A 13,575-nucleotide genomic window follows, 5' to 3' on the forward strand; every position below is an offset into this window, starting at 1 on the left:
AAATCATGAGCCTGTAACCAAGGTTTGTTCTTGGGGGGGGGAGGGGGGGAAACAAACCTTTACTCCAGGTTTGGACAAAGCATCGCTTCCACCACATGGGTGATTTATAATAATAATAATTTATTATTTAATCCCTCGCCTATCTGGCTGGGTTTCCCCAGCCACTCTGGGCGGCTTCCAACCTTATATTAAAAACAATACAGCCTCAGACATTAAAAACTTCCCTAAACAATAATAATTCATTATGTATTCCCACCCTCCACACGCAATAAATTGAATAAATAAATAAATAAATTCCCCAGTATCTCTAGGTGAGGTAAGGCTAGAGATGTCTCTTTCTTGAAACCCAGGAGAGCTGCTGCCATTCACCGTACCCAATGCAGAGATAGTTGGACTGGAAGTTTGACTCTTTACAAGGCAGCTTCCCGATTTATTTATTTTCTGCTCGAAACATAGCTACAAGCTAGGAAGGGGAAGTGGCTTCATGATGATGATGATGATGATGATGATGATGATGATTTATACCCCACCCATCTGGCTGAGTCTCCCCAGCCACTCTGGGCGGCTCCCAATCAAGTGTTAAAAAAAGTACAGTGTTAAATATTAAAAACTTCCCTGAACAGGGCTGCCTTCAGATGTCTTCTAAAAGTTTGGTAGTTGCTTTTCTCTTTGACATCTGGTGGGAGGGCGTTCCACAGGACAGGCGCCACTACCGAGAAGGCCCTCTGTCTGGTTCCCTGTAACCTTACTTCTTGCAATGAGGGAACCGCCAGAAGGCCCTCAGCGCTGGACCTCAGTGTCCAGGCTGAATGATGGGGGCGGAGACGCCCCTTCAGTATACAGGACCGAGGCCGTTTAGGGCTTTAAAGGTCAGCACCAACACTTTGAATTGTGCTCGGAAATGTACTGGGAGCCAATGCAGATCTCTCAGAATCAGTGTTATGTGGTATTGATTGCCACAAAGGCCAGCCAGTTAGCACCCTAAGTGCTTAAAGGAGCTCAAGGTTTCTTACATGGTACCCCCACCCTGCTCCCCATTTAATCCCCACCACAACCCTGTGACATAGGTAAAGCTGAAAGTTAGCGACTGGCACAAGGTCACCTTGAGAGCTTCACTGGTATAGCATGAGACTCTCAATCTTAAGGTTGTGGCTTTGAGCCCCACATTGGGCAAAAGATTCCTGCTCTGCAGGGAGTTGGACTCTATGATCCTTGTGGCCCCTTCAGACTCTACAATGGCCAAGTGAAGATTTGAACCCAGGACCTGGTCCAACACTCTTAACCACGACACCACCACTGTTTGGGAATGTGGGAACTTTTGTACCTGCTCCACACACTGAGCTACTGTGGCCAAATATTTGGGGCTGTAAGGCCCATTTTAAAAAAGGAAGTTTGTAAATATGTTGTCCGGGCTGTCCCTTGCTTCAAAATGTGAGCGCAAACTTGATACCCTTTAAGATAAAATTCTTGCTCGGTGAAATGTATTACACAAGCGGCACAGAAAAGCATAAAGCGCTGATGCCTTTCATCACTGCTCTGTTTGGGTGCAATTTCCAGGCGAGATCAAAACACGCAGCTCTGTCCGCTGGCTTTTGTTCATTGCGTATCGCAGGAGTTCAAAGAGGCACCCAATAGCTTCAGTGTCAATCGGAATCTGGGGCAACTTCAGCCGGGCTGCATTTCCATTATGCAGGTACCCGATGTGATCCAGAAGGGAATGAGGGAGTGGATCTGGTCAGCCGCTAAGCTCACTGAGTGATCCTGAGCCCATCGTTGCTTCTCAACCTCACCGCGTTGTTGCGAGGATAAACTAGGAAGGAGAAGCATGTGTGTCCAGGGAAATTTATGACCACCATGGCTTTAAAAACTATTCTTGCCCATATTTGGGTGGTTTTTGTGGTTGTTATGTTCAAGAACTCTTCTCCCCTCCCCGCGCTACCCTATTGCAAAACATTAAAATAGATTTCACTGCCGTTTTAAATCCGTAGCAATTTTCAGTTGATTACAGTTGCATCTGGGAAGCCAATATCATGTGCAACACTGACTCCTACCCTTGAAATTAAAACCATGTCCAAACACTTGTTAAAATATTCAAAAAAGCTTTTATTTGCAGAGCATATAAGCTAAAGAGGAGGGCAACCAAAATGGTCAAAGGCCTGGAAACGATGCCTTATGAGGAACGGCTAAGGGAGCTGGGCATGTTTAGCCTGGAGAAGAGGAGGTTAAGGGGTGATATGATAGCCATGTTCAAGTATATAAAAGGATGTCACATAGAGGAGGGAGAAAGGTTGTTTTCTGCTGCTCCAGAGAAGCGGACATGGAGCAATGGTTCCAAACTACAAGAAAGAAGATTCCACCTAAACATTAGGAAGAACTTCCTGACAGTAAGAGCTGTTCAACAGTGGAATTTGCTGCCAAGGAGTGTGGTGGAGTCTCCTTCTTTGGAGGTCTTTAAGCAGAGGCTTGACAACCATATGTCAGGAGTGCTCTGATGGTGTTTCCTGCTTGGCAGGGGGTTGGACTCGATGGCCCTTGTGGTCTCTTCCAACTCTATGATTCTATGATTCTAAAGAGGAATACAGTGGTACGAGTCAGTTGGGGAGGGGGGATACCTGTAATCTCAATGGGCCAGATTCAACTAATGAGCCCTGCTAGCGGAAGCCAGTACAAGGACCTCTGCTAGCACAACAAGGCTTTTCTCCTCCCACCGACCCCACCCCAAATTGGCTTGGAGAAAAGAGGGTCCAGGGGAACCCACCAGATTAGCACGCTGGGGGAGGAGAGGGCACATCATTGCCTCTGGCAGGTTGAAATGTTTGAGCTGATGGAATAGTCCCCCTTATCGCTAGGTTGAATCCTTCCAATTTGTTTATTTCTAACCCACTCTTCATTGTGTGAACAGAGCGAGGAGCAGCATTAAAACACAAAGGGCAATATTTCATTTAAATGCAAATGTCAAAGTAAAAGCAGACAGTATACTAAGTACACCAGCCAAGTCAGGGCTAACACTTTCGTCAAATGCATGAGTTGAATAGCCACATTTTTGAGACTCTGAAGAGCGGGGGATTCCTAAACTTGTCACTTTCCTTCGCGGCGAGTGTAAAACAAACTTTTTTGGTTAGCAGAACCCTCTCTGAGCAAGATCAACCCCTTTCTCAGAGCTGCTTGGTACGGGAGGAGAGGGGGAGAGCTTGTTCCTACTGCTGACACTGCTCAGAGAACCCTAGCGTTACGAAGTTGAAAGGGACCTTGGAGATCATCTCTGGAGGTCATTGCCAGGAAGGGTCATGATGGTTCAGTGGAAAAGCATCTGCCTTGCATGCAGATGGTCCCAAGTTCAATCCCTGGTGTCTCCTGGTAAGGCTGGAGATCCTACAGAGCTGCTGCCACTCAGCATAAACAGTACAGTACAGTCATACCTCGAGTTACGGACGCTTCCGGTTGCGTTTTTTCAGGTTACAGACAGCTGAAACCCGGAAGTACCAGAATGGGTTACTTCCGGGTTTCGGCAGTCAGGCATGCGCAGAAGTGCTAAAATCACACTTTGCACATGCGCAGAAGAGCTGAATTACAACATGCGGAGACGCGGGTTGCGAATGCTGCGGGTTGCCCTCCTCACTTTCTGCCATCAAGGTTGTGTCATCTGCATATCTGAGGTTGTTGATATTTCTTCCGGCAATCTTAATTCCGGCTAGGGATTCATCCAGCCCAGCCTTTCGCATGATGAATTCTGCATATAAGTTAAATAAGCAGGGAGACAAAATGCAGCCTTGTCGTACTCCTTTCCCAATTTTGAACCAGTCAGTTGTTCCATATCCAGTTCTAACTGTAGCTTCTTGTCCCACATAGAGATTTCTCAGGAGACAGATGAGGTGATCAGGCACTCCCATTTCTTTAAGAACTTGCCATAGTTTGCCATGGTCGACACAGTCAAAGGCTTTTGCATAGTCAATGAAGCAGAAGTAAATGTCTTTCTGGAACTCTCTAGCTTTCTCCATAATCCAGCGCATGTTTGCAATTTGGTCTCTGGTTCCTCTGCCTCTTCTAAATCCAGCTTGCACTTCTGGGAGTTCTCGGTCCACATACTGCTTGAGCCTTCCTTGTAGAATTTTAAGCATAACCTTGCTAGCGTGAGAAATTAGTGCAATTGTGCGATAGTTGGAGCATTCTTTGGCACTGCCCTTCTTTGGGATTGGGATGTAGACTGATCTTCTCCAATCTTCTGGCCACTGCTGAGTTTTCCAAACTTGCTGGCATATTGAGTGTAGCACCTTAACAGCATCATCTTTTAAAATTTTAAATAGTTCAGCTGGAATACCATCACTTCCACTGGCCTTGTTATTTGCAGTGCTTTCTAAGGCCCATTTGACTTCACTCTCCAGGATGTCTGGCTCAAGGTCAGCAACCACACTGCCTGGGGTATATGAGACATCCGTTTCTTTCTGGTATAATTCCTCTGTGTATTCTTGCCACCTCTTCTTGATGTCTTCTGCTTCTGTTAGGTCCTTTCCACTTTTGTCCTTTATTATGGAAATCTTTGTACGAAATGTTCCTTTCATATCTCCAATTTTCTTGAACAGATCTCTGGTTCTTCCCATTCTATTGCTTTCCTCTATTTCTTTGCATTGCTTGTTTAAGAAGGTCTTCTTGTCTCTCCTTGCTATTCTTTGGAAATCTGCATTCAATTTCCTGTATGTTTCACGATCTCCCTTGCATTTTGCTTGCCTTCTCTCCCCCGCTATTTGTAAGGCCTCATTGGACAGCCACTTTGCTTTCTTGCATTTCCTTTTCATTGGGATGGTTTTCGTTGCTGCCTCCTGTATAATGTTACGAGCCTCCATCCATAGTTCTTCAGGCACTCTGTCCACCAAATCTAAATCCTTAAACCTGTTCCTCACTTCCACTGTGTATTCATAAGGGATTTGACTTAGATCCCCAATATATACATAGGTGAAAGAGAGTCAGTGTGAGGTAGTGTCTAGAGTCTCAGACTAGAGCCATGAAGCTCACTGGGAGACCCTGAGCTAGTCACTGTCAGCCAGCTCCACCTTGCAGGGTTGTTGTGCGAATAAAGATGGGGGGAAGGAAAAAAATTGAGGGTGACATTAAAATGCAATGTAAAATGTAAAGAGGTAATATTATCGAAGTCTTTTTCAAAAGCAATATACTGGCTCCTTTAAAAACGAAAGCAAAGGTACACTGATTTTTAGCACACTGCTCCAAGCAAGCTTATTCAACTATATCCAGTAGTTTGCTGTTGAAAAACAGCTATTGCACACTTTGCCACATCCCTGCTGTTGATGTGCACACGGCACCTAGCAGCTGGAGAAGTCACCGCAACTCTTAACAGCAGAAATGAGAAAGCCACAACTTTCGATGTGAAGGTGAAATAATCATAAACCCAATTTTTAAAAAACATGAATACAACTGGTCATATCAGCCCTAAGGTGCTCAGACAAACGATTCACCAACCCAACCAACATTTTAAGTGGAGATGTGAACTATTAAACTTGGGACCTTTATATATGCAAAGCAGGTGCTCTTCCATTGATCTGTGGCTCCCCAACATGGGTCGGCGCATTGATTTTATTCAGTCCATTTAATAATTTTTACATTACAGCCAGACAGTACATGTCTATCGATCTCAACTTCACAGAGTTAACAATTCAAAAACTCTAATGGCCTGAATGCTATATCCTTAATTGTCTAGAATTTAATTGCTCTAGACATGCCTTTTAATCTTTTTTTCATATTTGGGTTCTATTTTCCTTGACCAGCAGGTCACAGAACAGGTTACAGCAATTTAAAACTCAGTATTCCGTGACTGCCGTCTGTTTTAACTGTTTTTAATCCTGAATTTTAAATTCTCGCAACTCGCCCTGGGACCTGCTTGGCGAAAGGGTGGGCAATAAATTTACTAATAGCAGCAAGTTATTAGTAAATTGGTGGGGACGCAGGTGGCGCTGTGGGTTAAACCACAGAGCCTAGGACTTGCTGATCAGAAGGTCGGCGGTTCGAATCCCCGCAATGGGGTGAGCTCCCCTTGCTCAGTCCCAGCTCCTGCCAACCTAGCAGTTCGAAAGCACGTCAAAGTGCAAGTAGATAAATAGGTACCGCTCCGGCGGGAAGGTAAACAGCATTTCCGTGCGCTGCTCTGGTTTGCCAGAAGCGGCTTAGTCATGCTGGCCACATGACCCGGAAGCTGTACGCCGGCTGCCTTGGCCAGTAAAGCGAGATGAGCGCCGCAACCCCAGAGTCGGTCACGACTGGACCTAATGGTCAGGGGTCCCTTTACCTTTATTAATAAATTACTGTGAGGATAACAACAATATTGAATCAGTTAAAGTGAATCACAGTCCAAGGAACAAGATAGGTCCTAGAAACATATCAAGGGTTAAAGGCCCGGTTAAAGCAGGTTGTTTTTAGCATTGGCTGTATACGTAGTTGAAACTGCTGGGGGCAACTCTGTGTTGAAGGAGTTCCACAGATTTTACCTTTGAGCAGTAAGCTATGTTCCAGCCACGCAAAAGCCAGAGGTTTCTTTCCACACATACACTCTCAAGCAAGCAAGCAAGCAAGCAGCATCGTTGCCATTTGATGACATATTCCAGCCAGGCAAAGACATTTGAGGAAGGTGCAGGGAAGGACACATGAGAGGTGCTGAAGCCTAGGGAGCAGGTGAGGTTTGTGGAGAGGGCCTAGAGGATTGCACCCAGACCCCAGACCTAAAGTTTCCTCATCCAGTCTAATAACAATAATAATTTATTATTTATACCCCACCCACCTGGCTGGGTTTCACCAGACACTCTGGGCAGCTCCCAGCTGAATATTAAAAATGTGATAAAACACCAAACGTTAAAAACCTCCCTAACCAGGACTGCCTCAGATGTCTTCTAAAAGTCAGATGGTTGGCTATTTCCTTGACATCTGATGGGAGGGTGTTCCACAGGGCGGGCGCCACCACTGAGAAGGCCCTCTGCCTGGTTCCCTGTAGCCTCACTTTTCGCAGTGAGGGAACCTCCAGAAGGCCCTTGGCGCTGGACCTCAGTGTCCGGGCTGAACAATGGGGGTGGAGACGCTCCTTCAGGTATACAGCAGTACCTCAGGTTACATACACTTCAGGTTACATATGCTTCAGGTTACAGACGCTTCAGGTTACAGACTCTGCTAACCCAGAAATAGTACCTCGGGTTAAGAACTTTGCTTCAGAATGAGAAGAGAAATCGTGCTCTGGTGGCGCGGCGGCAGCAGGAGGCCCCATTAGCTAAAGTGGTGCTTCAGGTTAAGAACAGTTTCAGGTTAAGAATGGACCTCCGGAACAAATTAAGTTTGTTACCAGAGGTCCCACTGTACTGGGCCAAGGCTGTTTACTTAGGGCTTTAAAGGTCAGCACCAACACTTTGAATTGTGCTCGGAAACCTACTGTTCCCAGGCCTCTACTGGGATCTGGAACAAGAAGATTGTACCCTTTTGGTCACCATCACCTCTCCCACCTGCACCCACCAGCCCTGCGCACTGGGGGTTGGGGAGGAACGCAGGAAGAGAAAGAGAACGAGTGTATATCTGCAAGAAATATGACGGTCCCGACATAACTGATTCTGCTGCAGTCCCCCCAATCTCAGATTTGGAGATGGGCGTGTCTCTGAGTCTGCTGTCTGCAGAACGGTGGGCAGGCTACACGGGAAGCAGAACTTGGCAGCATGGCTGGGTTGCCATGGCGTCTCCAGGGATACAACGCGGCGAGTATAATTCAATGTGATTGCCTGGTATCCCTGAGATGTTCGTTGCTGATCACGTTGGGAAGTAGGTGGGGGCCTTGTTTGGGGACGGGCAGGTCCTGGGGGGCCTGCCAGAGGACAGTGTCTTGGTGGCATAGCTGTCAACTTTCCCCTTTTTTTAAGGGAAATTCCCTTATTCCGAATAGGATTCCTCGCGAGAAAAGGGAAAAGTTGACAGCTATGCTTGGTGGAGGTGGGACGATGGAAGTATGAGATAAAGGACTCTTCTTGCTCAGTGTGGGGTCACTTGGGAAGCTAGTGTCTTGATTTCCCCATGAATACAGTGGTACCTCAGGTTACATATGCTTCAGGTTACATACGCTTCAGGTTACATACTCCGCTAACCCAGAAATAGTACCTTGGGTTAAGAACTTTGCTTCAGGATGAGAACAGAAATCGTGCTCCGGCGGCAGCAGGAGGCCCCAGTAGCTAAAGTGGTGCTTCAGGTTAAGAACAGTTTCAGGTTAAGTACGGACCTCCAGAACGAATTAAGTACCTAACCCGAGGTACCACTGTACTTCCCCACCTTCCGAATGGGCAGTGGAAGCCTTAAAAGGTGAATGCCATGGGAGACGGATTAGAATCAACTTGAGCGCTCAGGGAGGGAGGAAAAATAAATATCGAGCTAAGCTTGATAGTGAGTGCAGCAATGTCAACTTATTCCCACACCCCTTATTTTAATTATTTTCACCCAGAAACTTCTCATCTTGTAGGCCTTTTTCCTAACCTTGGCTCACATCTATCTCTCCCCCCCCCCCCCGATTGTCAGCTTTTACTGACAAATCCTAAGGGCTGCTTCCAGCTTCCCCTTCGTTCCCAATCCAGTTACACTCCAGAACGTGATTCAGCACACCAGATCACACGGGGGTTGAGTTCCCCCAGCTTTATTGCTTTATCCGCTCAAAACCTCGGGGTAAACTGGTAGGTTTGCCACAAACTGCAGGATGATTTTGAAGCAGGGATCTGTAATAAGTGACAAGGAGAAGCCGCTACTTTTGTTTACCGATTTACCTGGGCTATGGAGCTCACCAAATCTTCTGGAGGGCTATTAAATACTTTTTTTCTTTTTAAAAAGTAACTTAGCTGAAAGGTCAAAGGCGTTAAATGTGCGGTGAGGGGAGCCCATTAAAAGGTGCTGGTTTATTTCACCAAAAGGATAGATGTATGATGATTCAACAGGAATGAAGGACTTAACAGTGCAATCAAAGAAAAAAACACTATATTAACATAATATGAATACTGCTGGATCAGGCCCATCTCACAGTGACTGACTAGATGCCTATTAGAAACCCGCAAGCAGGACATGAATGCAACAGTGCTTGGTTTTGCAAGAGAAAAAGAAGAGTGCAGATGCCGGAGACAGAACTTCATTATCTTTGACAGCTCTGTATCAGATGGGATTGGGGAGCTGCAGCTTATTGCGCAGAGGCGAGAGAAAAGTTCTGTGTGTCAGAATTCCTGCTTCTGCAGCAGTCTTCCTCCTCCATTCCATCTGATCGCCTTAGAGGGGGAGAACGATGGGAACCAGGCAGAGGGCCTTCTCGGTAGTGGCCCCCGCCCTGTGGAACACCCTCCCACCAGATGTCAAAGAGAAGAACAACTACCTGACTTTTAGAAGACATCTGAAGGCAGCCCTGTTTAGGGAAGCTTTTAATGTTTAACAGACCACTGTATTTTAATACTTCATTGGAAGCTGCCCAGAGTGGCTGGGGAAACCCAGCCCGATGGACAGGGTATAAATAATAAATTATTATTATTATTATTATTATTATTATTATTATTATTATTATTATTAATCTATAGCAGGGATGCAGCCATGAGTGGAGCCTGGATTTTTGTTGGGGGGTGGCAGGACTTTGTGGGGGGCAGGACTTTTGTTGGGGGGACAGAACCAAAGTGATTGGTCAATTAATTATTTGTATTGCCCTACTTGATCGGGAGGGACGCAGGTGGCGCTGTGGGTTAAAGCCTCAGCGCCTAGGACTTGCCGATCGAAAGGTCGGCCGTTCGAATCCCTGCGGCGGGGTGCGCTCCCGCTGCTCGGTCCCAGCGCCTGCCAACCTAGCAGTTCGAAAGCACCTCCGGGTGCAAGTAGATAAATAGGGACCGCTTACCAGCGGGAAGGTAAACGGCGTTTCCGTGTGCGGCTCTGGCTCTGGCCAGAGCAGCGATGTCACGCTGGCCACGTGACCCGGAAGTGTCTCCGGACAGCGCTGGCCCCTGGCCTCTTAAGTGAGATGGGCGCACAACCCCAGAGTCTGTCAAGACTGGCCCGTATGGGCAGGGGTACCTTTACCTTTACCTTTTACTTGATGGGGGGGCGAGCTGCCCCCTCTTGCTGCTCCCATATTGGCCCTCCAGATACTGCTGAACTACAGCTCCCTCATCACAACCATCTCCACCCCCCTCATTCAGCCCAGACCCTGAGGTCCAGCTCCGAGGGCCTTCTGGCGGTTCCCTCACTGCGAGAAGTTACAGGCAACCAGGCAGAGGGCCTTCTCGGTAGTGGCGCTCGCCCTGTGGAACGCCCTCCCATCAGATGTCAAGGAAATAAATAACTATCTGACTTTTAGAAGACATCTGAAGGCAGACCTGTTTAGGGAAGTTTTTAATGTTTGATGTTTTATTTTGTTTAATATTATGTTGGGAGCTGCCCAGAGTGGCTGGGAAAACCCAGCCAGTTGGGCGCGGTATAAATAATAAATTATATTATTATTAGACTAATGAGATTCTGGAGAAGGGGTGTAGGTTCCCCACTCTTGACCTGTGGCATGGGTTGCCAACACACACACAGAATTTAAAATATATGCATATATTTATAACCCTCTTTTTGAACAAATCCCAGAGCAAGGTGCAACATAAAACAGTATACTCAGGTTAGCCCTTTCATGAACGCAAGTGTGAGTAGGTAGCTGTATATTGCAACAATTTTTTACTACAAAACTCCCTTAAGATGCTAACGTTCGGAAAAGTAGAAGTAGTTCCAGCTTGTTCTGATGCATTCTCTGTTCTTGAATATTCATAACATGGTTATAATTAAAATATATTATGGTAAAACATATATAGCGCATGGCTGTGGCATGCAACGGCAGCCTTGGTGAATTTGTCCTACTGTCTGTTAAAGGCATCCATGTCCCTGACCTTTAAGACAGTTTACTAAGAAGTGTGCTGCAATGCCGCAGGTCTTAAACAGCCCTCAAAAGACCTGACTGGCCCCCTGGACCTTGTATGACACCTTTGCTTTAAGATTTGGATATCCTTCAGCCTCTGCTAGTCATGTTTTGAATTTCACAGAGTCCTTATTTTAGTGCAGGTGTGGGGACACTGCCCATCACCCCCAGCAAGCATGGCCAATACCTGGAGAGCCAAAGATATTGTTCCAGTGCCTTGTAATTTATTCTACACTTCTCACTCTTGTGTTCTGGGTTGGTTACTGTCGGAAGCTAGACAGTGATTACACACGGCAGTGACTATTTTTATGACCTTGTTATGTTGTCTGTGCCTGACGTACACTCACTGCTTTTTTTAAACATTGTCTGCCAGCCTCCGTCACCACAGAGCCAGTGTGGTGTAGTGGTTAAGAGCGGTACTCTCGTAATCTGGTGAACCGGGTTCGATTCCCCGCTCCTCCACATGCAGCTGCTGGGTGACCTTGGGCTAGTCACACTTCTGTGAAGTCTCTCAGCCCCACTCACCTCCCAGAGTGTTTGTTGTGGGGGGAGGAAGGGAAAGGAGAATGTTAGCCGCTTTGAGACTCCTTCGGGTAGTGAGAAAGCGGGATATCAAATCCAAACTCTTCACCTGCCTCTTCCCTCTTCATTTCCAGATGGTGTCGTCTATGCTCTAGGTGGGATGGGTGCAGACACCTCTCCTCAAGCTCTGGTGCGAATGTATGACCTCGCAAAGGATCACTGGCAGCCCCTGCCTTCTATGCCCACCCCCTGCTATGGGGCCTCCACTTTCTTGCACGGGAGCAAGATCTACGTGATGGGTAAGAAGCAAGAAAGCAATGCTTAGTTGACTAATCGGCTAGATGGGCGAACTAAAACCATTATAATCGGCTCACAGATCCCGGGAAGGACAAAAGCCAGAGTTGAGAGTGGGAGGGATGTGGCTTAGATGAAAAGCAGCAAGCAGAGAAAGAGAGAGAGAGACCTACTGGATCTTTACTGAAATCCAGAGCTGTGGCTATGGGAGAAGCAATAGCCTTTTGGGGTATTGAGGCTGTGAACCCCACCAATGTAGGCTCAAGTTGTTATACAGTGGTACCTCGGGTTACATGTGCTTCAGGTTACATACACTTCAGGTTACAGACTCCGCTAACCCAGAAATAGTACCTCGGGTTAAGAACTTTGCTTCAGGATGAGAACAGAAATCGTGCTCCGGCAGTGCGGCGGCAGCAGGAGGCCCCATTAGCTAAAGTGGTGCCTCAGGTTAAGAACAGTTTCAGGTTAAGAACGGACCTCCGGAACGAATTAAGTACTTAACCCGAGGTACCACTGTACAGGTGACTCTCCTACTTACAAGGTAATGTTCCAGGCCCCTGCATGCATAAACAGAGTTGCGTAAAGTGGGGAGCACCCTCTAAATGCCCTCTCTGCTGCTTTCTCTTCAATCCATACCAAAAATACTGTATCCAAAAATATCCACAACTAGAATTGAAGCTCTGAGGCCAGCAGGAGTTTGGAGGATACACAGGAAAGCAGGAAAGCACATCAGCTGTTAGGTGGAGAGGCTGAGTAACCCCGCTTACCTGAAAAGTAACCCCTCTTGAATCCGACAGAACTGACATCCGAGTAGACATGGTGTGGGTTGCTCTGTTAGTCCCCAGACCTTTCTCTCTGCACCAGAATCCTCAGCCACTGCCCTTTGGAACCAATACGGGTGGCCGAACTAGTATTTTGGCGTTTCCTTTTCCCACAGGAGGAAGGCAGGGCAAGCTGCCCGTAACGGCCTTTGAAGCCCTGGATCTGGAAGTGAGGAGCTGGACCCGCTACCCGAGTGTGCCCAGCCGGCGTGCCTTTGCCAGCTGTGCCATGTTGGACAGCTGCTTTTTCAGCCTGGGAGGGCTGCAGCAGCCGGGACCCCACAACTTCTACTCCCGGCCCCACTTTGTCAACACTGTGGAGATGTTTGACTTGGAGGAGGGTGAGCTGGAGTCATGTTGTGCCTGTTTGAAGGAAAGTGGGTTTAACGCAGAGACTGCGGTGGATTGACAGCGACTCTTGCCTGAAAGTGATGGCACAACAGCCTTAAGCAACTCAGCAACTCCTTGTGCTTCAGCCCTAGTCACACTTTCACTTCCCAGGCAATACCATATAAGACAGCCTTCTTGAAATCTGGTCCTCTCCATGTTGTTGGTCTGCAGCTCCCATCACCCCTGGCTGAAAACATCTTTGCAATAGACTTCCCTTTGTATGAAGGCTAAGATGGCTGAAGATGATGGGAACTGCAGGTCAATAACATCTGGGCACCAAAGGCTGATGAGCTCTGACATAAGGCCTTCCCTGGCTATCATCCAGCATCACATTTCACCACAGAGTGAGTGAAGACACGGAACTGAGCTCCCTGAGATTAACTGCCCCTGCTTAAGATGGGTGGATGGGACACGGGTGGCGCTGTGGGATAAACCACAGAGCCTAGGACTTGTCAATCAGAAGGTCGGCGGTTCGAATCCCCGCAACGATGTGCCCTTCTGTTGCTCGGTCCCTGCTCCTGCCAACCTAGCAGTTTGAAAGCATGTCACAGTGCAAGTAGATAAATAGGTACCACTCCGGTGGGAAGGTAAACGGCATTT

At 47.3% G+C, this 13,575-nt stretch overlaps 1 protein-coding gene across 8 annotated transcripts in view; it reads left to right on the forward strand.

Moving 5' to 3' along the window:
• The window catches only part of KLHDC8B (kelch domain containing 8B), a 39,001-nt gene that overhangs the window by 21,666 nt on the left and 3,760 nt on the right, over window positions 1–13,575 (forward strand). For all 8 annotated transcript variants that reach the window (XM_079963882.1, XM_079963880.1, XM_079963886.1 and 5 more), the window contains exons 4-5: window positions 11,605–11,769; window positions 12,702–12,926. In XM_079963882.1, coding sequence (XP_079820008.1) covers window positions 11,605–11,769; window positions 12,702–12,926 — 390 coding nt within the window. The remainder of the gene's footprint in view (window positions 1–11,604; window positions 11,770–12,701; window positions 12,927–13,575) is intronic.

Source organism: Podarcis cretensis (genome assembly GCF_951804945.1).
Source record: "Podarcis cretensis genome assembly, chromosome: 2".
Classification (NCBI taxonomy): domain Eukaryota; kingdom Metazoa; phylum Chordata; class Lepidosauria; order Squamata; family Lacertidae; genus Podarcis; species Podarcis cretensis.